Source organism: Leptopilina heterotoma, unplaced genomic scaffold (assembly GCF_015476425.1).
Source record: "Leptopilina heterotoma isolate Lh14 unplaced genomic scaffold, ASM1547642v1 Lhet_59, whole genome shotgun sequence".
NCBI lineage: Eukaryota > Metazoa > Arthropoda > Insecta > Hymenoptera > Figitidae > Leptopilina > Leptopilina heterotoma.
Window position 1 is genome coordinate 931,569 of NW_025111133.1, and position 24,023 is coordinate 955,591.

General features: G+C 25.2%; 1 protein-coding gene across 4 annotated transcripts in view; it reads right to left on the reverse strand.

The window, feature by feature from the left end:
* The window catches only part of LOC122508952 (semaphorin-1A-like), a 440,531-nt gene that overhangs the window by 324,771 nt on the left and 91,737 nt on the right, over window positions 1-24,023 (reverse strand). For all 4 annotated transcript variants that reach the window (XM_043622643.1, XM_043622640.1, XM_043622642.1 and 1 more), the window contains exon 2: window positions 3,449-3,633. In XM_043622643.1, the coding sequence (XP_043478578.1) occupies window positions 3,449-3,554 (106 nt within the window). In that variant the 5' untranslated portion in view covers window positions 3,555-3,633. The remainder of the gene's footprint in view (window positions 1-3,448; window positions 3,634-24,023) is intronic.

Genomic DNA, 24,023 nt, shown 5'->3' on the forward strand with positions numbered 1-24,023 from the left:
TGAAAATTATCGTTAACTGTAACTATCGGAGATTGTAATTACCATCGTTTACAAGAACTATTATGGAACTAAATCAACGATATTGTAATTGCCATCGATTGTAATTGTAACTATTATCGTCTCCAATTCTCCGAAAGGAGAGTAATGAAATATTTGGGTCTCTAAAAATTGAGAGCTTTGCTTTTCCTCAAAACCTTATTCCATAAGTTTAGTATAACCTAAGAGAATAAGGTTACTACTTTTCCAAATTGGCTTTATCTTAAATTACTCGGTTTAATGCACACTGCAAAATATTTCCCAAAAAAACTTTCCAAACTCGAGAGAGAGAAAATTTTTCGTCTCCAAAAGAGTGAGTAAATTTAATATTTTATTCCTAAAATATTGAAAAGTTGAATTAGAATAATTTTCGAGATTAATATTACTCAAACTTTAGGAAGTAGGGGAAAATGTTGATGGATTAAAATTGGTTTGTATGTGGATTTTTACACAAAAAAAATTTTCAATATTCTCAGCGAGAGAGAAAGAGAGAAGACGATCACACTCCCATAAAGTTTGTTGGAATTTGAAATAGTTTTGAACGCATTTCGTAACTGCGCGCTCTCGTGGTTTACAGCTAAAAGTCACGACTTTGAAATAATTCCCTTCTCGCGTTTCAACTTTGTCGACGAATTGCGTTTCTAGATCAGTCTTATTTTCAATGGGAACTAAACACAAATTTCCCTTTCGAGAAAATATTCAGAAATAATTTACATTATTTTAAATTGAGACTATTATACAATGCCTTCGCAAAAATTCAATTATGTTCAAAAAATTCTTTTAAAATTCTCGTTAAAATTTCAATTATCTTTATAAATAATAAAATTCTTCTCTGAAATTCAATTATTTTCAAAAAAAAAATTTAATAAAATTCTTGGCAAAACTTCAATTATTTTCGAAAAATTTCATCAATTCAATGATTTTTAATATTTACTATTTTTAAGAAAATTTTCCAAAAAGAATTCAATTATTTTAAAAAATTTTAATAAAATTCTACGCAAACATTTAATTATTTTCGTAAATAACAAAAATTTCACAGGAAATCAATTATTTACAAATTTTTTATTTTTTTCACAGTAATTCAATTATTTTCAAAAATAAAAAAATTTTTACGGGAATTCAATTATTTTCGTAAATAATAAAATTTTTTTCAGGTATAAATAAAAGGAATTTATTCAAATTTTTAGAAATAATTTAATTTTTTTAAAACATTTTATGACAATTTAAAAAAAATTCAATTATTTAGATTAATTTATTTAAAATTGTATAAAAAAAAGAATTAAAGTCCTGCGATGAATTTTATGTTATTTATGAAAATAATTGAATTCTTATAAACCATGATTATTAAAATTTTAGAAAACAATTGATTTCTTTTGAAGAATTTTAATAAAACTTTTGAAAATAATTTCATTTTTCGAAGAATTCATTTACAATTGTATTAAAAATTATAGAAATCCTGTGAATAATTTTACTATTTATGCAAATAATTGAATTCTTCCAATTAATTCGAAAATAATTAAATTTTTTGAATCATTTTATGGAATTAAAAAAATAATTAAATTATTAAGCATAATTCAATAAAATTGTATTAAAAATAATTTAATTCCTGTGATGAATTTTATTATTTAGGAAAATAATTGAATTCTTCTAACGAATTTCATTGAATTTTTTTTTTAAATAATTGAATTCTTATAAAAGATTTTATTATTTGCAAAAATAATTGAATTCTTCCAACGAATTTCATTGAATATTTTTTTAAATAATTGAATTCCTGGGAAGAATTTTGTTAACTGTAAAAATAATTCAATTCTTGCAACGAATCTTTTTAAATAATTGAATTCCAGTGAAAAATATTACTATTTGTAAAAAGTAATTGAATTCTTCCAACGAATTTCATTGAATTTTTTAAATAATTATATTCATGTGAAAAATTTTGTTAATTGTAAAAATAATTGAATTCTTCCAACGAATCTTTTTAAATAATTGAATTATTGAGAAGAATTTTATTATTTGTAATAATAATTGTATCGTTCCAACGAATTTAATTGAATTTTTTAAAATAATTGAATTCGAATAAAAAATTCTGTTATTTATAAAAATAATTGAATTCTTCCAACAAATCTTTTTAAATAATTGAATTATTGAGAAGAATTTTATTATTTGTAATAATAATTGTATCGTTCCAACGAATTTCATTGAATTTTTTTAAATAATTGAATTTCTGTGAAAAATTTAATTATTTCTATAAAAATAATTAAATTCTACAAGGGATTTTATTAAAATTTTTGGAAAATAATTGAATTTTTTTAATAATTTTATGAAAATTCAAGAAAATAACTAAATTATTAAGATTTTTTTTATAAAATTGTATTAAAAATAATTGAAATCCTGCGATGAATTTTATTATTTTGTAAAATAATTAAATTCTTGTAAAAGATTTTATTATTTGCAAAAATAATTCAATTCTCCCAATTAATAATCATTGAATTTTTGAAAATAATTGAATTTGTGTGAAAAATTTTATTATTTCTAAAAATAAAAATTTTATTATTTCTAAAAATAATTTAATTCTTTTGAATAATTTTATTAAAATAGTAGAGATTGAAAATATTTGAATTTCAGCGAAGAATTGAATTATTTGTGAAAATAATTGAATTCGTTGTGAAAGATTTTCCAAAAATTTTGCAAGTTAATTGAATTGTTTCAAAGAATTTTATAAAAGTTTTCGTGATGTACTATAAGTGACACTATTAATATTTTATAGCAGATATCAAATAGATAAGGTTTCAAAATCCATTAATTAAATTCTCATATCCTTTAAGTTAGCAAATTGTTATCAAATTGAGACAAAAAGCGTTTTTTGTCTCAATTTTCAACTATTTTGCATTTATTTTGACACGTTTTTTGTTTCATTTTGCAACTATTTTGCATTTATTTTGACACGTTTTTTGTTTCATTTTACAACTATTTTGCATTTATTTTGATACGTTTTTTGTCTCAATTTGCTATCCTTAGAAAAACTGTTAAGAAAAAGAGGAGATTCTACTATACAGTTCCACAAAAAAAAAAGTTTTCTCAATCTTTTGAGTTCGAAAAATGTAATTTCCTCCTCAGCGGAATGAGAGGAAAACTAACAGTACTGGAATTTAAAAAAAAGATTGATTTGTTTGCACTGTACGATGTATCCACCGCCCACGTGTTCAAGTTCTGCTTGATAGTTTTCGACGCCACGATTAACTGTACGGATTAGTGTTGGCCTTTGAAAACATATATACGCACGAGTGTATGGTATTTCAGCTATCCGCTCTCGGGTTAAAGTACCGCAAGAATATAAATGCGCATTCTGCGCGCACTTTGACTATGTGAGTATGTGGATATATTATAGAAAATACAAATGAAAAGTTAAACTCACGGTATTTGATGTGTAGTCGCGGAGCAGGATCCTGCGGCCAGGCAGCAACATTTTGAACCATCAAGGTAACCAGAGCCAGAGCCAGCGTCCAAATGGTCGCGTCCATCTTGGAAGCGCAAGCGAGTGGTCCTCCTCTTTTAATCAACGGTATTGTAGTTGAATCGCCATCGCGGTTCCGAGCACTCCTGAAAGTACAAAAAACTTAAAGTTAGTTCTATATATATATAGGTTGTATTCTCGTTTTTATGCGCAAGGTAGAAAAGAAGATCGTTCTTTTCTTCAGAAGCTGCCGACAAGTTCAGGCAACCATTAAAGGATACCAAAACATGGCGAGTTTAATTCAATAGCGTCCGAGGATTTATTACCGCCAGGAGTCGAGTATTTTTCTCAGAAGTCTCAACGAAATGTTCAACGATCAAAATGTCCCTTTATTAACTGCTTCATTCCAAGTTGACATACTTTTTTCCAAACAATCTTTTCCCTCCAACTTCATGTGTTAATTTTTCATTCACATTTAATGATTTTCGATTAGAGTTTATTAAAAATAGATTAAATTATCAAAAAATTGGATTTCGTCACAGAATTTATTTTAATCCTTCGTGTTAAACTCTTGACTAAATATGTTTCCTCTAAATATAAGCGTCATTAAATATAAATTCAGAGATTAAATTATTTAAAATATAAAATTCCTGTCTCTTAATTAATATTCAAATATAAAACTATTTTATAAAATAATAAAAAGAATTAAAATGTATTTTAAATTTTCTATGGGAAGTAATTTTTTTTCTATTTCACTTTCATATATTGGAGTGCGCTTTACTAAACTTCATCAGCGAGGAAAATTACTTTCTTTTAATAAGCAAAGAAAAAAAAACGCTCGGAGATTATATTTTTCTTTGAAAAGAATATTTTACATGTGAAATAGATGGCGAGTCACGTTAATGCAAAAACTAATATAAACGCATTTATGAAGTTTATGAATGTTTATTCAGGGGCAAGATGTTTTCCAGGAAACGTGCGCACATATCGTTCATATATATGTGTATGTACATTTTCCATAGAATTCTTCTCTATACATTTAAAAGCGAACATATTGTTTATTGTCATAATTTTTTTTTTCTGTCCGAGTTTCATTTAATTAACCTTATATATTTTCCAGTGTTTTTTTCTCCAAGTTTCATTTATAGAAAATTCTTGTCAAATTATGAAAAATAATTAATTTGTCTTGCACAAAAATTTAATTTTATTGTTCCTATTATAATTAAGAATCAGGCCTCTGATATTATGACTTTTTTCGACTTTTCTTCCAAATATTGCAAATTCTTCAAAAATTTGATTATTTTTTTAAAGATTTTATCAAATTTCAATTATTTTTAGAAGATTTTACCAAACTTCAATTATTTAAAAATTTTTCAATTGTATATAATTGAAAAACTATTAATTTTCAAATTATCATAAAATATTTCTAAAAAAATAATTTTAAGTACTTCTTTACTATAAATGTTATTATCTATTGAAATAATACAATTCTCGAAAAACTTTCGGAAAATAATTACAAATATTTTATTTCGAAAAGAAGTTCAGTTAAAAAGTGTAGAAAATAATTGAATTTTGAAAGTAATTTTTAGAAATTATATTAAATTTTAAATGGTTCTTAATTGAATTTAATTATTTTCAAAAGTTTTGTTAAAATTCTTCGTAAAAAATCAATTATTTTCTAAAACTTTTTATAACATTTATTTATAAGAATACAATAATTATTCTCATAAATAATATAAAATTTATCGCAATGATTCAAAAGAATTCAATTATTTAAAAAAATTCAATGAAATTCGTTGGAAGAATTCAATTATTTGAAAAAATAATAAAATTCTTCCCAAGAATTCAATTATTTTTACAAATAATAAACTTGTTCACAGGAGTTCAATTATTTTCATAAATAATACAAATCATCTCCGAAAATCAATTATTTTCATAAATAAAGAAATTCTTTTCAAGAATTCAATTATTTTTACAAATATAATAAAAATTTCCACAGGAATTCAATTATTTAAAAAAAATACAATAAAATTCTTTACAAGATTGCAATTATTTTTAATTCAATTTTAAATGAATTCCTCGGAAAATGTAATTATATTTTCAAAAGTTTTACTAAAATTCTTCATAAGAATTCAATTATTTTTAATACAATTTTAATAAAATTTTCCACAAGAATTTGATTGTTAAAAAGAATTTAATGAAATTCGTTGGAAGAATGCAATTAAATTTTAAGAAATAATCAATTACTCTATAAAATATTTATTTTTGTATTTAAATAATTCAATTCTTGTAGAACTTTCTAAAAAAAATTGATTTAAAAATGAATTTCAGTTGAAATTTTAGATAATAATAATTGAATAGGTATTTAATGTGTTATAGTATGAATCTTCGAAAATAGTTAAATTTTAAAAAACTGTTACATTAAAAGTTAAAATTATTTTAAAGTTTAACTCCTGTGGAAAAATAAATAAGTATTTAAATATTTATTTAACATATAGTTATACAAGTCTTGAATAATTGAATTTAGACTATTTTCTATTTTTAATCAACTAACGCGATTTTTTTTCGTTTTAAAGTCGATCGGAGGCATGATGATGGCGACAATGATCAGACAAATTAAAAAAGTTATTAAAGGTGAAAGAAGTTAACAATTTTTCTGCATTTAATATTTAATTACCGAATGATAAATTCGTTTCCTTTAATTGAAAAAGTGTTTGAAAATTTAGTAAATATGTGGAATATTTGGCAATGAGATTTTATTATTTCTTGATGAAAAATTGGAGTTTCGAATCTTTTTTGATAGTACATGGTTATAAGGGATTTTTACTGGCGACCTTTGGTGGTTTCCGGGTGAGTTGATAAAGGACTAATGAAGGATCAGGGAGGTCGGAAGCGAGAGCGATATGCATTATGCAGAGATGTCGTTGAGAAGTTTTCATTTGAGAGAAAGAGAAAGGGAAAGATGTTACCCTCCCCTTTATATATATGGAACGGAAAATTCAAAAGGATGAGAAGGCAATGATTTCCGTCTCCGCGGTTCGAATCCCGGATGAATAGGAAAAAGCCAGCGACTGACTCCCGATGGCATTAGGGTCGTTTGTTTCGCTCGACGGCCGCCGCCCCGCGCCGGATGACAATTAGAGTCCCCCCCCCCCCTCGCAGAAACGCAGCAACCGCGACATTAACACGTGACATGAGCCACGGGACGTTAACCCTCTTGTAAGGATATGACCTCTCTATTCTCTATTCAGTTCTTGTACAGAAGCGAGTAGGACATCGTGTTAAGCCATTGGCCCATTGGCAATGTGAGGCCAGGGGAAAATTCATGCTAATGTCTGTCTGTGTGTGTGTCTGAAATTTCGCACAGAATCTCGCTTCATAAAGCGCGCAAATTACTATGGCAGAGCCCTCAGGAATTAATCGAGCGCCACCAGAAATTTTCTCTCTCGCTATACTTTCAAGAAATCAGTGTCTCACCTACAAAAAGATTTATTTTATTTCCCCTTTGAGGAGAGCCACCTCCTTCCTCCAAATGATGAAAATGTTCAAATTCAACGAACAGAAAATGAAATATACATCGAGACTCGAGAATGTTAAAGATTTTCCTGAATATCTGATTTATGACTGGACATATAATTTCTAATAAAATGAAGATGACATTATATTATCCCCTTTACTCTCCCGGGTTATATTTCTCAAGTACTTAAAGGAGGACAACGTTAACGTAGTTTTACGTTCCAAAGAAGTAAAATCTTTACCCACAAGAAAAGAGTGAAAAGAGAAAACTAATAAAATAAAAATACTCAAACTCGAACTAAAATATTTTTAGGAATCTGAATACTTTACAAATTTTAATTATACATTTTCATGCTCCCAATTCTCCGAAAGTGTAAAAATAAATTCCACTTTATATTCTAATAAAAATCGTGTTTCCAAAAATAAATATAAAAATTTTATATACTAAATAAATAAAAAAATAAATAAAAAATAAATAAAAAGAATGACTCAACATTTGTAATATTTAAAAATTTTTAATACATAACAATATTGTGGGAAATAAAACTGGGTGATTATAATCATCATATATATTAATTTGATAGTCACTCGAGCGAATATCAATTACGATAAAAATACCTTTTAAAAAACCAGCAGTTATACTTGTAAAAGCCATTTTTATTGTAACGGTAAAAAAGATATCAAGAAATTTTAAATGTGTTATATAAAAAAGTGCGAGGCAATTTAAATTTTTAATATAAAAATTATAAAGCTATTTTAAATATATATGTAAAATACAAAAAGTGCAAATATAATACAATGCAAAAAGAGATGAAACATTAATTTCTATTTTCATCTAAATATTACGAAATATTTATTATGATTCTGTTACTTTTAATAATATTTTAATTTACTCATACTGATTTCATAACAACTGCTATTCAAATAAATATTATCAAATTGGTATGCAAATTACAAAAATATGCATAATTAGTATTCACGAGGTAAATAGATAAACAAAACAAATGAAAAAACTTCAATTTCGACAAATTCTATTAAAATTGTCTTTGAAAATAAATAAATAAATAAATAATTGAATTCCTGCGAAGAATTTTATTATACAAAAATAATTGAATTCCAGCAAAGAATTTTATTAGTTCCAAAAAAAAAATATTTCAATTCTACACGAAGAATTAATTGAAATTTTATTCCAATTTTTAAAAACAATTTAATTCTTATGTAAAACTTTATCGAAACTTTTGAATTAATAATTCAATTCTTTCGACAATTATTATTTAGAACAAATAATTTAATTTCAGCCAAGAATTTTATTATCTATACAAAAATAATTGAATTCCTGCAAAGAATTTTATTATTTCTAACAAAAAATTCAATTCTTGCAAAGAATTTTATTCAAAATTTTAAAAAGTAATTGAATTTTATGAAAAATTTCTTTTAAATTTTTAAAATAATCAGATTTTGTTAATAATTGGAGAAATTAATAATTTTATTTTTAAATTTTATTAAAATTATTGATAAAAAAATTTAAGTTTTTTTTATGAAAATAATGTAGTTTTTAAAATAATTTTAATTGAAAAATTTTGAAAATAATTAATTTTTACGTAAAAATGAATTTCTGACAGAATATTATTACAATTTTTAAAAATATTTCAATTCTTTCTTCAAAAAAATTTACAAAAGTTCTACTAAAAATAATTGAATTCATGCGAAAATTTGTATTATTTTTGAAAATAATTAAATTTTTTCGACAAATTCTATTAAAATTGTCATGAAAATAATTCAATTCCTGCAAAGAATTTTATTATTTCTAAAAAATATTTCAATTCTTACGAAGAATTTTATTCCAATTTTTAAAAATAATTCAATTCTTATGTAAAACTTCATCGAAACTTTTAAATTAATAATTAAATTCTTTCGACAAATATTTAGAACAAATAACTGAATTTTTGCCAAGAATTTTATTATCTATGTACAAAAATAATTGAATTCTTGCAAAAAATTTTATTATTTCTAACAAATAATTCAATTCTTGCAAAGAATTTTATTCAAATTTTAAAAAATAATTGAATTCCTGTGAAGATTATTATTTTCGAAAATAATTTACTTCTTGTAAATTTTTTCGAAGAATTTAATAAAAATTATATTGAAAATAATTCAATTCTTGGGAAGAATTTTATTTAAATTTTGAAAAATAATTGAATTTGCTGAGAAGAATTTTATTACTTTTAGAAAAAATAATTGAATTTTTGCGAAGAATTTTATTATGCAGAAAAAAATAATTGAATTTTTCTGACAAATTTTTATTAAAATTGACTTGACGAAAATAATTGACTTCTTGTAAATCTTTTTGAGGAATTTCCTTAAAATTTTGTATTGAAAATAATTCAATTCTTGAGAGGAATTTTATTCAAAATTTTGAAATATAATTGAATTGCTGCGAAGAATTTAATTATTTTTAGAAAAAATAATTGAATTCTTCCAACAAATTTTTAATAATTATAAATTTATAATATTATTTATTTAAATATGTTATTTTTATAGTTTGTTTTGAGTATAAAAAAATCTTTTAATGTAACGCTAAACTATTTAAATCAAAAAAATAATAAAATTACCCAAGTAGAAAGATTTCACGGACAGTACTTCCAGAAAATTTTCACCGATGGAATTTTCGTGAAAATTCGGTTTTGTGAAAATAGATGAAATTTTTAAAGTGTGCGATTCCCGTGGAATTTTTACAGCCGAATCGCACTAACTTTGAATCTTTTCTCTAGCTCCAGATTTATGTACCGAAAAATTTTTTCCATCCTCTTCTTTTTTGTTAAATAAAAAAAAAGAAAATAAAACACTATTGGAAAAATGAATGGACGCTAATATACAATATGAATGAAACCTGTCGATTATGACGTTGTAAAAAACTGACCTGTGTGCATATAGAATTCTATAGAATATAATGAAAACCAGAATATCTATTAAAGTTGAGAACAAAGGTCCAGTTGAATTTTCATTATGAGGGGAATGAAATTGAATTATTCTTTCTGTACATATATAAATCTTCCATATAATTAATCATATTGTAAAACTTATTTAATATTTTAATTAGCGACATATTATAATTTATAATATGAAAGTTGGATATTTTTATATGAAATTTTTATAATGCAAAAGTTATATATAAGTTATTTATAGTGAATTCAATAAATCGGAGTATAAATAGTTGAGTGCAATTTCAATGTGACAAGTTTTACTATGAAATGTATTCAACAAAAAAGGTGTGCAAGAACGTGTTCCGAGATTCAAATCCCGATCTCCTCTATTATTGTCGATTTTTAAAACTTTTTTCAGACTTTAACAACAATTTAGATTTAAACTCAAAAAAGTTATTTTCAATTTTCTGAGAAGCACATTTTGAAATTAAAAATTTTCAATTTATTTCCGAGTTATTACCAAATCTAGAGATCAAAAATAAATTTAACCAGCAACAATTTGTGCGGCTGACTTTTCGCTCACTTTTTAAAAATAAAATAAGAAATTTTAAAAATAATAGAACGTAAAAATTTTTAATTAAAATTTTGTTCTATAAAAATAAAATATGAATTGGAGCATATAGTTTTAATATTATTATAATTAAAATAATCATGTATTCTGAAATAGGGAATTCAGGGAAAAGTCAGGGATTATTATGAAAAATATTTTATTAAAATTCGTCAAAAGAATTTAATTATTTAAAAATTTGTTAATAAAATACTTTACAAGAATTAAATTTTAAGAAAAATTCAATTATTCAATAAACAATTTAATTTTGTATTTAAATAATTGAATTCTCATAGAATTTTCTAATAAAAATTAATTTGAAAATAAATTTTAGTTTAAATTTTAGATAAAGTTTAAATTTCGAAGAATTTTATTATTTAAGAAAAAAATTTAATTCTTCCTACGAATTTTATCGAATTTTCCGAAATAATTGAATTCCTGTGAAAAATTTTATCATTTGTAAAAATAATTGAATTCTTGTAAAGGATACTGTTAAAATTTTTGAAATTAATTGAATTTCGGAGAAGAATTTTATTATTAATAAAGATATTTGAAATTTTGACAAGAATTTTATTAAAATTTGTGAAAATAATTGAATTTTAGAGAATTTTATTATTTGTAAAAATAATTGAAATTTTGACAAGAATTTTTTTCAATTTTTGAACAAAATTGAATTTCTGCGAAGGTTCTTAATTTTTTTTTTAAATAATTGAATCCCTGTAAAAAATTTTATTATTTATGAAAATAATTGAATTGTTGCGAAGAGATTTATTGAAAAAATTAATTTCTGCTAAGAAATTTTGTTACTTTTGAAAATAATTGAATCCTTGTAATTTTTTGTTTTGATATTGATGAAAATAGTTGAATTATTTTTATTATTTATGAAAATAATTGAAATTTTACAAAGATTTTTATTAAAAGTATTTGAAAAATAATATATTTTTTTCGATGGAAACTTAAATCCTTTGTAGGAATTCAGTTAAGATTGTATTGAAAATAATTGAATATTTAGGAAGAATTTTATTAAAATTTTAGAAAACAATTGAATTCTTAAGGAAAATTTTGTAACGAATTAAGCAAAAAATTGAATTCTTTCGTTAAATTTTGTTTGATAGTAATTGAATTTTTGTAAAGATTTTACTATTTTAGAAAACAGTTGAATTAAGGATTTCGAAGGATTTATTAAAATTTTCTTCAAAATAATTGAATTTTGTCAAAAACTTCTGTTATTATAATAATTTTAAATTATAAATTAAATTATTATTAATTTTATAATATAGGTAACTGAAATTTATTAAATTTTTTAAAATAGTAGATATTGAAAATTATTGAATTGAAGAAAATTTTTGAAAGTGATTGAATTTTTCCGAAGAATTGTATTCAAATTTTTGAAAATATAAACAATAATTATAAATTATGTACTTAATAAGTGAAGCTTTTAATTTTTGATTATGAAATTATTTAAAAAACAAAAGAATACAAAAAAACAAACTTCAGGTGTAGACAGAATGAAAGAAAGTATACGACGATATTATTATAGTTATTAATAATAACAATAATAATTAATTATTTACTTTCATCGCCCAAAAAAATGTATTCTATTTCTTGAATCTCTAATCCACTAAAAAGACTTGCCTTGCTTAAAGTCAATCCGAGGTCTGCAATTTAAAAAAAACATTCACCAACTTTGGATTGTAAAAGTTTAAAAATTTGTCTCATTTAAAGTAAATCCGAGAGTGTACAGTATAAAAATTTGACACTTTCCAAAAGTCGTAAATAATATATATGCATTTTATTTGAGTTGAGGCTGGAGCTTTTTTTTATGAGCTTGAAGAAATATATTCAATTCGTGGAAATCAACACTTTATATTTTATGACGTGTGAATTTGATGCACACAAGCTGCGCGGGGAAAAAGAAGGATTGAAAGCTATCGATTGGAAAGAAGACAGTTTCCGTCCAGATCGTTGGCCGAGAATTAATATTTCCTCGAGGGAGGAAGATATTCTGAATGTGCGACATTCTGGTGACCGATAACTATGTCAGCTTATTACACAGTTCGTTTCCGCATATAACGATGACCAATCAACTTCCTTTTCACCCAAAAAAAAAAAAAAAAAAAAATACCATATAGATAAACTACCACTGATATGCCCTATTCGATTACTTTGGGAAAATAAAATTTCTTTTTTTACGAATGTGAATCTATATAAAAAGAAAATAAGTTGCGTGATTTGAGGTTATACAATCGACATAAATAAAGCAAAGTCAGGGAATTTATATGCGCTGAGAAAGAGAGACACGTAATTGGACTGGAAAGTTTCAAATTTTAATTTGCTTTAAACGTGATTATTTACCTACAAAATCCTACACACTGGGGAAAAAAAGTTAACATGCTAAAATTGTATTTTTGTCATTTTGCCTGTGGGAAAAATATTTTTTTTCAAATAACATTTGTTTTTCTCCCTACACTCGGAATTTAGAGTAGGTTGAGCCATATTTCTATGAGGATTTATATTTTTGTTTTTCAGTTACGATAATCCGGTTACATTTGTTTTCTCTCTAACTCTCTTTTTTTATCGTTACGAGAAACATTGCGCATCAGAAGTTGTTAGAAATTATTATTATTATATTTATTTTTCTCGACAAAAAAAGAAAATAGTGTTTGCAACAAGAATTAAATTTTGTTTTTCCCTGATTTCCAAGCAGAATTTTGACTCTATTCCTTTGATTTTGAGAAATATTCTGATTCACTATAAAAAATAGAAAATAAAAAAAAATGTTATATTGTATTTACTTAAGAATTTTTTTAATTGTAAAATTATTCAAAAACATCAATAATTTCTTTTTAAGATCAATATCTAATCATTATTATTTTTCAGTAGGAATTAAAATTCTTCAAAATATTCAAAATCAAACATTTTTGAAATTCAAAAACTTATAAAAATTGTCATAAAACAAGAAGATATTGATAACTTCGAGTCTTCAACTCGGAGTTATTGATTTCTTCATATTTTCTAATTAATAAAAAATGACTAAAATTCATTTTTAAATCGATTTTTATTAAAAAATTCTACGAGAATTTAATTATTTAAAAATTTGTTGATAAAATACTTTAAAATCATAAAGAATTTTATTCAACAAATTTTTTTGTCCAATTTAAAATTTTAAAAAAAAATCCCCTTTTTCGAGGAATTTATTTAAAATTATATTTAAAATAATTGAAATCCTGTAAAGAATTTCATTATTTATGAAAATAATTATTGAATTCTACCAACGAATTTCATTGAATCTTTTTAAATAATTGAAATTCTTGCGATGAGGTTTATTATTTATGAAAATAATTGAATTTTTCCAACGAATATTAATGAATTTTTTTAAATAATTGAAATTCTGCTATGAGAGTTATTATTAATGAAAATAATTGAATTCTTCCTACGAATTTTATGGAATTTTCTAAACTAATTGAATTCTTGTGAAAAATTTTATTATTTGTAAAAATAATTGAATTCTCGAAAAGGATTTTATTAAAATTTTTGAAAGTAATTGAATTTCGGAGAAGAATTTTATTATTAATAAAGATAATTAAAGTTTTGACAAGAATTTTATGAAAATTTGTGAAAATAATTGAATTTTAGAGTATTTTATTATTCGTAAAAATAATTGAAATTTTTTTCAATTTTTAAAAATAGTTGAATTTCTGCGAAGGATTTTATTATTTTTGAAAATAATTGAATTCCTGTAAAAAAATTTTTTATTTATGAAAATAATTGAATTCTTCCTACGAATTTTCTAAAATAATTGAATTCTTGTAGAAATTTTTATTATTTTTAAAAATAATTGAATTCTTGTAAAGAATCTTATTTAAATTTTTGAAAGTAATTGAATTTTAAAGAAGAATTTTATTATTTATAAAGATAATTGAAATTTGGACAAGAATTTTATTAAAATTTGTGAAAATAATTGAATTTTAAAAAATTTTATTACTATTGTAAAAATAATTGAAATTTTAACAAGAATTTTTTTCAATTTTTGAACATAATTGAATTTCTGCGAAGGATTTTATTATTTTTGAAAATAATTGAATCCCTGTAAAAAATTTTGTTATTTATGAAAATAATTGAGTTATTTTTACTAATTATGAAAATAAGTAAATTTTTGCCTAAAATTTTATTAAAAACTTTGAAAATAATTGAATTCTTTTAGAAAATAATTAAAATTTTTCCAAAAATTTCATTAAAATTTTTGAAAATAATTGAAATTTTGCCAAGATTTTATTAAATTTTTGAAAATAATTGATATTTGCCAAGATTTTATTAAATTTTTATGAAAATAATTGAATTTCGAAAAAAAATGGTTTTATTTATGTTAATTTTATTAAAATTTTTGAAAATAATTGAATTCTTGGGAAGAAGTTTATTAGTTTTGAAAATAATTGAATCCCTGTAAAAAATTGTATTATTTATGAAAATAATTGAATTTTTGTGTAGAATTTTATTAAAATTTTTGAGAATTATTGAATTTCAGAGAAGAATTTTATTATTTATGAAGGAAGATAATTGAAATTTTGATTAAAAAAAATTGAAGGTTTTGTATGAGAATTCGTGGTAATTTCATAGTTTATAATGCAAACAAAAAAGGCCCCAAAATTCAGAATTTTCTCATGATTTCTAAAGATGAATGTTTTTCCAGTATTTCTAATAAAAAAAATCTTACGTTTCCCTGATTAATTCTACATTCCCTGATTTTCCTCTGATTTTGATTTTTCCCTGACTTTTGGCAATCTTGAAAAAACTCAGCAGAATTTTTCTCGAGCTATAAGATGATGAGATCTTTGGGAGTGAATTTGGTCGATCGTATAAGTTGAGAATGTGCTGTAAAGAGAAAGGATTTTCGATCGGAAACGAATCCGCGTACGGGTCGCACGCGGTTTACGTTTCCGTTCGGATCGACCGGGAGATTAACATTTCCCTCGGGAAGAAACGTGGAATTCGTCGTTTTCTCCTTTTACGCCGCGACTGGTTATCGAGTGCCGTCTCCGTGTAACGACTAGTCGACTTTCCGATTCGAATGGATTCCCGAGAGAAAGTCGTTTTGTGTGGCTTACGACCTGTGGGTCAGACCTCGGTGACAGCATCTGGATTTTTATTCCCCATGTACCAACACACGAGAAATTCCTATTTTTCTTGTCCATCTTCTTGCATCTTATCTATTTTATAGTTCAATCTATTCCTCAACAAATCGATTTTACAAACTTGCTCTTCTTCATTTTTCAAACGCAAATGCATCCAATTTTTGACTTTTCTCATCAAATTGCTTCTTTTTTTTCTCTTCCTTTACTACTCTTCTTCGAACTTTTGTTTATCACAGTTCTATACTTATAGAGCTAGGATCAAAACATTTTTATGTGACATAATAACAATTTAATTCAGTTTCATATTGCATTTGCAAGGACAGTTTTTCTGAGGATATCAAATTGAGACAAAAAACTTACGTTCTTTCAAATCTATTCAAGTTCATCTACTTATGATAATTGTAAACGCATTACTTTTAAATTTCAATTAATTTTGAAATATTTAAGTGAAATTAGATTTCAAGTATGAAACACAATAACTTTGGAAAACAACAATTTTCCAGGATTTCGATCAAAATTCCCCGACTTTTCCAGGCTTTTTTCAAGCTTTTTAAAATTTCCTGACACTTCCAGATTTTCTAGGTTGCATGGCAACCCTGCTGATTGTTTGCCATAGTTATTTTTATATTAATTAAAAAACGATTTGAATGCAATTTGCATAATTAAGATGAATTCTCTAAATTCCAGTAGATGAAAGTTTTGCGACGCTAAAGAGGCTTAAATAAGTCCTCAACTAATTGCGCAGGAAAAGAATGATAATTTTAGATAATTGAGATACCATTAATTAAAACTTTGAATTGCATTAGAATTAATTATGGAATTAAAATCAGGGACTCTTAACAAACGAGCACAAATGAGTTTTACCAGGAAATAGGTTCACACAAATAAGACATAATGCCAATTGCAATCACTGATCAGTTCATTGATTATAGTCGTTTTGCGTCAACGTTATTATACAGAGAAATAAAAAAAAACCTCTTTTCTCTCTTGACAAATGAACCATACATACAAAAAATTATTCATACGCTTTTGCTCTGTTGAACTAATTTCGCGAGAGTATTTAAAAACAGCACAAAGAAAAAAGACTACCAAAAAAATAAAAGAACACAACGTTAATTAGCAAGAAGAATATATGTTCCAATTTTATTTTATTGTCTACTCTCATTTCAGGTTCCTTTGTATTTTCCCCTTTCATTTCATCCGGTTTAAAGCTCAAAGTATTTTTGTGTAACGTATCAGCCTCATAAACGCATTTCTCTTTTTTCTCGATGGGACTGCGGTGTAAAAACTACTTGGAAAAGTGCTGCGGTAGAAAAGTTCCCTCGTCACCTATATCAAATTGGGAAATTTCATCTGTGTTCGATTCTGGACCAGATAACCATACGGAAACTAAAATAGAAAACTTTTCTGTTTAAAAAAAGAAAAATCTCTTATTAAGTTGTCGAAAAAAATTAGTTTCTTACTCTCACAGTATTTTTTTTTTTTTTTTTGAATGTATCAAATAGATAAAAAATTTGGATCAATTTATGATTTGATTTTTGGTATCAATTTGCTACCAATTTGCTACCATCTAGTTAAAAGTATCTGTACCAACATTAATTACAAAACATCTTTTTCCTCTTCCGCTGACAACGCGAAGAATTACGAATGAAAATATGTGATAAAAATACTAAATTTTCGCCGAGACAAAAAGAATTCCCTAGAAAAAGGAATCTTAGACAAGAATCTAGAGGATTTCACGAGAGTAGCAGCAGCACACAACTCTTTTTTTCCTTTTCAGGGAGCAAGAAGATTAATAATTATTGTCGTCCGTTCGTCTGACGACGGAAATCTCCAGAGAATCACTACTCTCTGGGAGAGAATATAGGGGTGTCGATGTTGCAGAGACCTGTAGACCCGCATCACTGTCTAGAACGTAAATAGCAAACTCGAAAGCTTTGAGAGAGGGGCAACTTAAACAGCAACACGCTCACGAGTGTCATTCAATAAGCAAGAAGAAAAACAAACCGTAGAATTCTTGTTTCGAGAGAAACTTTAAATAATTAATATTAATCTTCACTTTCTCGCCAGGGCGGAGAAAATAATGAAGATCAGAGGAGAATTGGATCACAGCCAAAAGCGATTATGCATGTCACTTTTATGAATGTGTCTCTCGTGAAAATAATCTTTTACAATGATATTCAAATTTGTGTGTTTCGTTGGTTGCAATTTATATATATGATCCTCTAGTTTATACAATGTTATATAGAGGAAATTCTTAAGGATTATTATAAATTGCAATGCTCTTATTTTAAGACTTTAATTAAAATTTAACTATTATATTTAAACAAATTTCAATGAAATTCGTTAAAAGAATTTAATTATTTTTACAAATAATAAAATTATTCAAAAAAATTCAATTATTTACAGGAAAATTAATAATTTCCTATGAAAGAATTCAATTATTTTTACTAATAATAAAATTATTCACTAGAATTCAATTATTTCAAAAAATTCAATGGAATTCATTGAAAGAATTCAATTATTTAAAAAAATTCAATGAAATTCGTTGGAAGAATTCAATTATTTTTTATAAATAGTAGGTAATATTTTTCACTGGAATTCAATTATTTAAAAAAAATTCGTTGGAAGAATTCCACTATTTTTACAAATAATAAAATTCTTCACATTTATTCAATTATTTAAAAAGATTTGTTGGAAGAATTTAATTATTTTTACAATTAACAAAATTCTTCCCAGGAATTCAATTATTTTAAAAAATTCAATGAAATTTGTAGTAAGATTTCAATTATTTTTACAAATAATAAAATTCTTTGCAGTAATTCAATTATTTAAAAAGATTCGTTGGAAGAATTTAATTATTTTTACGATTAACAAAATTTTTCACATGAATATAATTATTTTAAAAAATTCAATGAAATTCGTTGAAAGAATTCAATTATTTTTACAAATAATAAAATTATTCAAATACATTCAATTATTGCCAGAAAGAAAATAATAAAATCTCTCGCAAGAATTCAATTATTTTTACAAATCGTACGATTTTCCCCAGGAATTTAATTATTTAAAAAAATTCAATAAAATTCGTAGGAGAAATTCAATTATTTTTATAAATAATAAAATATTTTCACAGAAATTCAATTATTCTAAAAATTTCGTTGGAAGAATTCTACTATTTTTACAAATGTATAATATTTTTTATAAACAGTGACTTAAATTCTAACGAATTTTTATTTTTGTAAAAAAAAATTAACTCGGGTAAAGTGAATGGTTGTTTTTCGAATGAAAAAATCCCTTTACAGTTCGCTTGAAAATGAGAAATTTATTTTTAAAGTAGCAGCGATCAAATGGATTCTCGCAGCCGATACAGACATCAACCATACATAGTCATGCATATCAATGTGGGACAATCGCGAAATTATTTTCTGATAACTTTACGATGACAATAGCCGACCAGTTTGATGATATATCCGAATTTTCTCCCTTCCACTATCAGAGAGAGAGAGAATCGTAATTTTCAAAATAACGCAGCGTTACGTTCCACTATATCTCTTTGGGCTAGGAAGAGAGTGAGAGAGATGCCTTTTGTTTATCGGTGCACGATCGAGTACGGAGAAAATTTAATTACGTACGTCGACCTGCCTTTACGAGAAATAAAACACCAAGCTAAAAGCCTTTCTCGTTTCCATTAACTCTGTGCATCATCTTTCGAATTTTTCCAAAGCTTTTTCAAAACTGCTCAATCACTTTATAAATGTTGGCTTTCTTTTTAAGAAAAAAACTTTTTTCTTTTTTTCTAATTGAGGCAAAATTCATATATATTTCTCTCTCTCTTTTTTTTTAAGAGTAATCTCTGCTCTGATGTCTTGGGCGCATAAAAATTTGTGTATATATATGAACTAATTAAGATTCCAATTAAGCTACATTCAGAGAATCCTAGTACAGTATAAACACTGATAAATGTAAAGTAGCTTAATTTAAAGTTCAGGTGAGAAACAAATATGTCTACACGGAGAAAAAAATCAGGGCTTTGTAGCATGGAGTGGTCTGTACCTTTAGCGCATGGGCGCTTCCTTGCGGCGAAAGAACGAACTCGTACGATTGCAGCAAGGCTCCTTACTAAAATAGGGCGAGCTCTTGCTGCAATCGTACAAATTCGTTCTTTCGCCGTAAGAAAGCGCCCATGCGCTAAAGGTACAGACCACTCCATGCTAAAAAGCCCTGATTTTTTTCTCCGTGTACACTTGTTCGGATTCAAATTGCATATGCATTCTAATTACCAGTTATTTTAAATTCAAATTCGTCGAGTACGAAAATAGGGTTCGGAGAAAATTTAGAAATTAGGGAAAAGTCAAGGAAAATGAAATTGGTCCGAGAAATCAGGAAGCAGTCAGAGAATTTTATCTTTTGCTTCTAACAATTATTTTTTTAATATTATTATTTTAATATTGTTCTCAATGAGTCTAATGGAAATCTTCTTAAGTTTTAGTGTATTTTTGCGGTTGTTTTATTATAGTATGAGAATCAGTGCCAGAATTTGGATACTATATTCAAGATAACTGGATTTATCTATCTGCGTGTACTCGGTATGACAACGCGCGCATATTCACACAACCCAATCCTTGAATATTCACTCTTCGTGATTTGGATCATTTCACCTGCGAGAGGTCACCCGGGGCTCGACGACCCTGTCGCTACCACGGACTCTAAACCAGTGCTATCTATATTTCGTTTGAATATTCATTTCAACTCCGAGATACATTCGAGAGCTTTAAACCACCCACGTTTGTTTTCCATTTTCACCCCCCTTCATAAATAAATCTCCAACTGCTTCTGTAAAGTTGTAAAATTAATTCTCGCGCCGAGACTCTTGAACGAATCCATCGTTTGAGAAAAAATTCTTATTTTAAGAAATTTATTTCTTGGATTTTTTTTCAAATATTTATTTTTGTTATTTTTTCTTTCTATCATTTCGTGATTGTTTGGAATTTTTTTTTTCAGCTTAGTGCGCACAGTTTTTATGAATGTCAGGAACTGCATGTAGATTATCGTGTTCTTATCGGTGTATGTTTCACATTCTTGTGTTTTTTTTTTTGGTTTCATTAAAATTCCTATTTTCTCTTGACGTATGTGTGACATTTTTTTTTATAGAAATTTACAATTTTAGAAAAAAAAGGAAAATTTATATGATGCACAAGTTTTGAACGTTTAAAGAAGAAGAATTTTATTTTTTGTAAAAATAATATTGAATTCTTGCTAGGAATTTTATTAAATAATTGAATTCCTGCGGAAAATTTTACTATTTGTAAAAATAATTGAATTCTTCCAACGAATTTAAAAGCTTAATTGAATTATTTAGAATAATTTAATTAAAATTGTATTTAAAATACTTATATTCTTGCAATAAATTTTATTATTTATGAAAATAATTAAATTCTTTCAATGAATTTTCTAAAAATTTTCAAAAAAAATTGAATTCCTGAGAAGAATTTTATTATTTGTAAAAATAATTGAATTCTTACAACCAATTTCATTGAATTTTTCACAGAAAAAAAATGTGTTAAATTTGTTGCGTGTAGTTTTCAGATGATGTTATTTTAACACAATTTTGGTGTAATTTTCACCCCATTAAAGATGTATATTAATTTAACACTCTCTATTGTTAATTTAACACGCTTTAGGGTTATTTTAACACCAATGAAGTGTTAAAATCACACAGTATCGGTTGAAAATGTTGCGTCTTGTTTTAACACTACTTTTAGTGTTAAAATAACACTTCTTTTTTCCTGTGTTTTAAATAATTGAATTCCTGTGAAAAATTTTATTATTTTTAAAAATAATATTGAATTCTTGCAAGGAATTTTATTGAATAATTGAATTACTGTGAAAAATTTTATTACTTATGAAAATAATAATTGAATTCCTAAAGAGAATTTTATTCTTTATGAAAATAATTGAATTCTTCCAACTGATTTTATTGAATTTTTTTAAATAATTGAATTTTTGTGAAAAATTTTACTGTGTGTAAAAATAATTGAATTCTTGCAAGGGATTTTATTTAATTTTTTAAAAATTATTAAATTTTTTAAATAATTTTATTATTTATAAAAATAATTGAATTCCTCCAACGAATTTTATTGAATTTCTTAAATAATTGAATTCCTGTGACAAGTTTTATTATCTGTAAAAATAATTGAATTCTTGCAAGGGATTTTATTTAATTTTTTGAAAAGTAAATTTTTTTGATTAATTTTATTATTTATAAAAATAATTGAATTTCTTTAACGAATTTTATTGAATTTTTTTAAATAATTGAATTTTTCTGAAAAATTTTACTATTTGTAAAAATAATTGAATTCTTGCAAGGGATTTTATTTAATTTTTTGAAAATTATTGAATTTTTTTGAATAATTTTATTATTTATAAAAATAATTGAATTTCTCCAACGAATTTTATTCAACTTTTATAAATAGTTCAATTCCTATGAAAAATCTTAATATTTGTAAAAATAATTGAAATCTGTCAAGGGATTTTATTAAATTTTTAAGAAGTAATTGAATTTTTTTGAGTAATTTTATGATAATTTAAAAGATTAATTAAATTATTTAGAATAATTTAATTGAAATTGTTTTAAAAATAATTGTATTCTTGCGATGAATTTTTTATTGAATTTTTTTAAATAATTGAATTTTAGTGGAAAGTAGTATTAGCTAATCGTAAAAAATAGTAAATAGTAGGTTTTTGTAGAAAAGTGGGAAGTCTGCTATAAACAGTTAAATAATTTTTCCGTTAGCAAAATGTAATGCGTGTGCGCACAATTTGCAGAGATATCAATTTCAAGTGTGTTTACACAATACTCGCATTTATAAACAAAAGCAGCTAAAATTCGTTTAAAGAAATTCGTTTGAAATAAGCAGTTTACATAAATTTGAATTGAAACGGCTGGGAAAGTAAAGTAGCAGCGTCGGCGTCGCTTTAAATTCAATGTTCAATCAGACTGAAAATAGAGGATTTTCCATACGCGCAGAGAGAGAGAGAGAAAGAGAGCTAGGAGTGAATGAACATTCGGTGCGTATTTATGCAATTGCGGGGACATATAAGGGTTGAGGAATACAAATATGTAACGCGGGTGCATAATGTTAGTAGGAATATGTGTGGCACGGTCGGAATGATTCAAAGTGAACATTCAAAACTAATGATAGGCGCACAGGACGAATATGCAGAACTGTCGTTCTCACATATATTCTCTAACGGGAACCATAGAAACACATGCATCTGCTTGAATACTCCTCTTTCTCCATTATATTTTTTCATTTCACAAAAACTTGGCGCATTGTTTCAAAAATTCAATGCATACAAATTAAGGGGAGTCTACAGCGTCGCTCCTATTGTAGAACCGTTTTTCGTCCCAGTAAGGTGGATTCTTATTAAGATAATTCAAGTTAATTTAAAAATGTAGTTGGGACACTGAATTTTAATAGTGTCGACTCGACGTTGCCTCTTTTCTCTCTCTCTCTCTCTCTCTCTCTCTCTCTCTTTTATTCTCAAATATAATCGCGATGTCGACGCCGACGCCCGACGCCTCATACATGTCTTATTTTCAGTTCTATATTATAAACGGTAATCTTCACATTTACTGCTTTTGCCTGTGATATGCCTTTCTTCACTCGAGGCAGATTTCAAATCGCGAGGAATTTCCTTCCCTTCATGAGAAAATTCCCCGAGAATGAGAATTTCCGGTATACCTATAACTCGACCTCATGTGAAAAAGTCTTTTGAAATGAGAACTTTTGAGGAAGAATTGAATTTACATTTAGTCAAAATATTGCAAACGTAAAGTGAGAAAAGAAAATTATATGATTAAAATTAAACTTTTTTTTTTTAATTTTAACCAAAAATTTTATTTAAATAATAGTTTAAAATTTAATTCTTTTTAATTGAATCAATAGATACAGATTTTTGAGAAAATTTTATTGTTCTTCACTTACGTAGATGCGGGCCTCGAACCAGTGAAAGTATTTCAAAATATACAAATATACGAACTTTACGGACCAAAAATAAAATTATAAAACATGAATAAAACATGAATAATAATAAAAAATAACCGAGTGATAACATCATTATTTAATATTATCTATTGTTACTCTAACTTCTTCCAAATTATTTTCATCATTTCAATAAATTCAATTATTATTTTCAAGAATTTCGAACTAAAATTCTTTTTTAAATAAATTACTTTTAATCATTTTTCAAAAAAGTTCTTTTTAAAAATTTTAAAATCCATTTGCATAATTCAGTTTCGCATGAAATTTCGATTACTCAGAAATTCTTCAATTAAATTAGAAAATATAAACGTC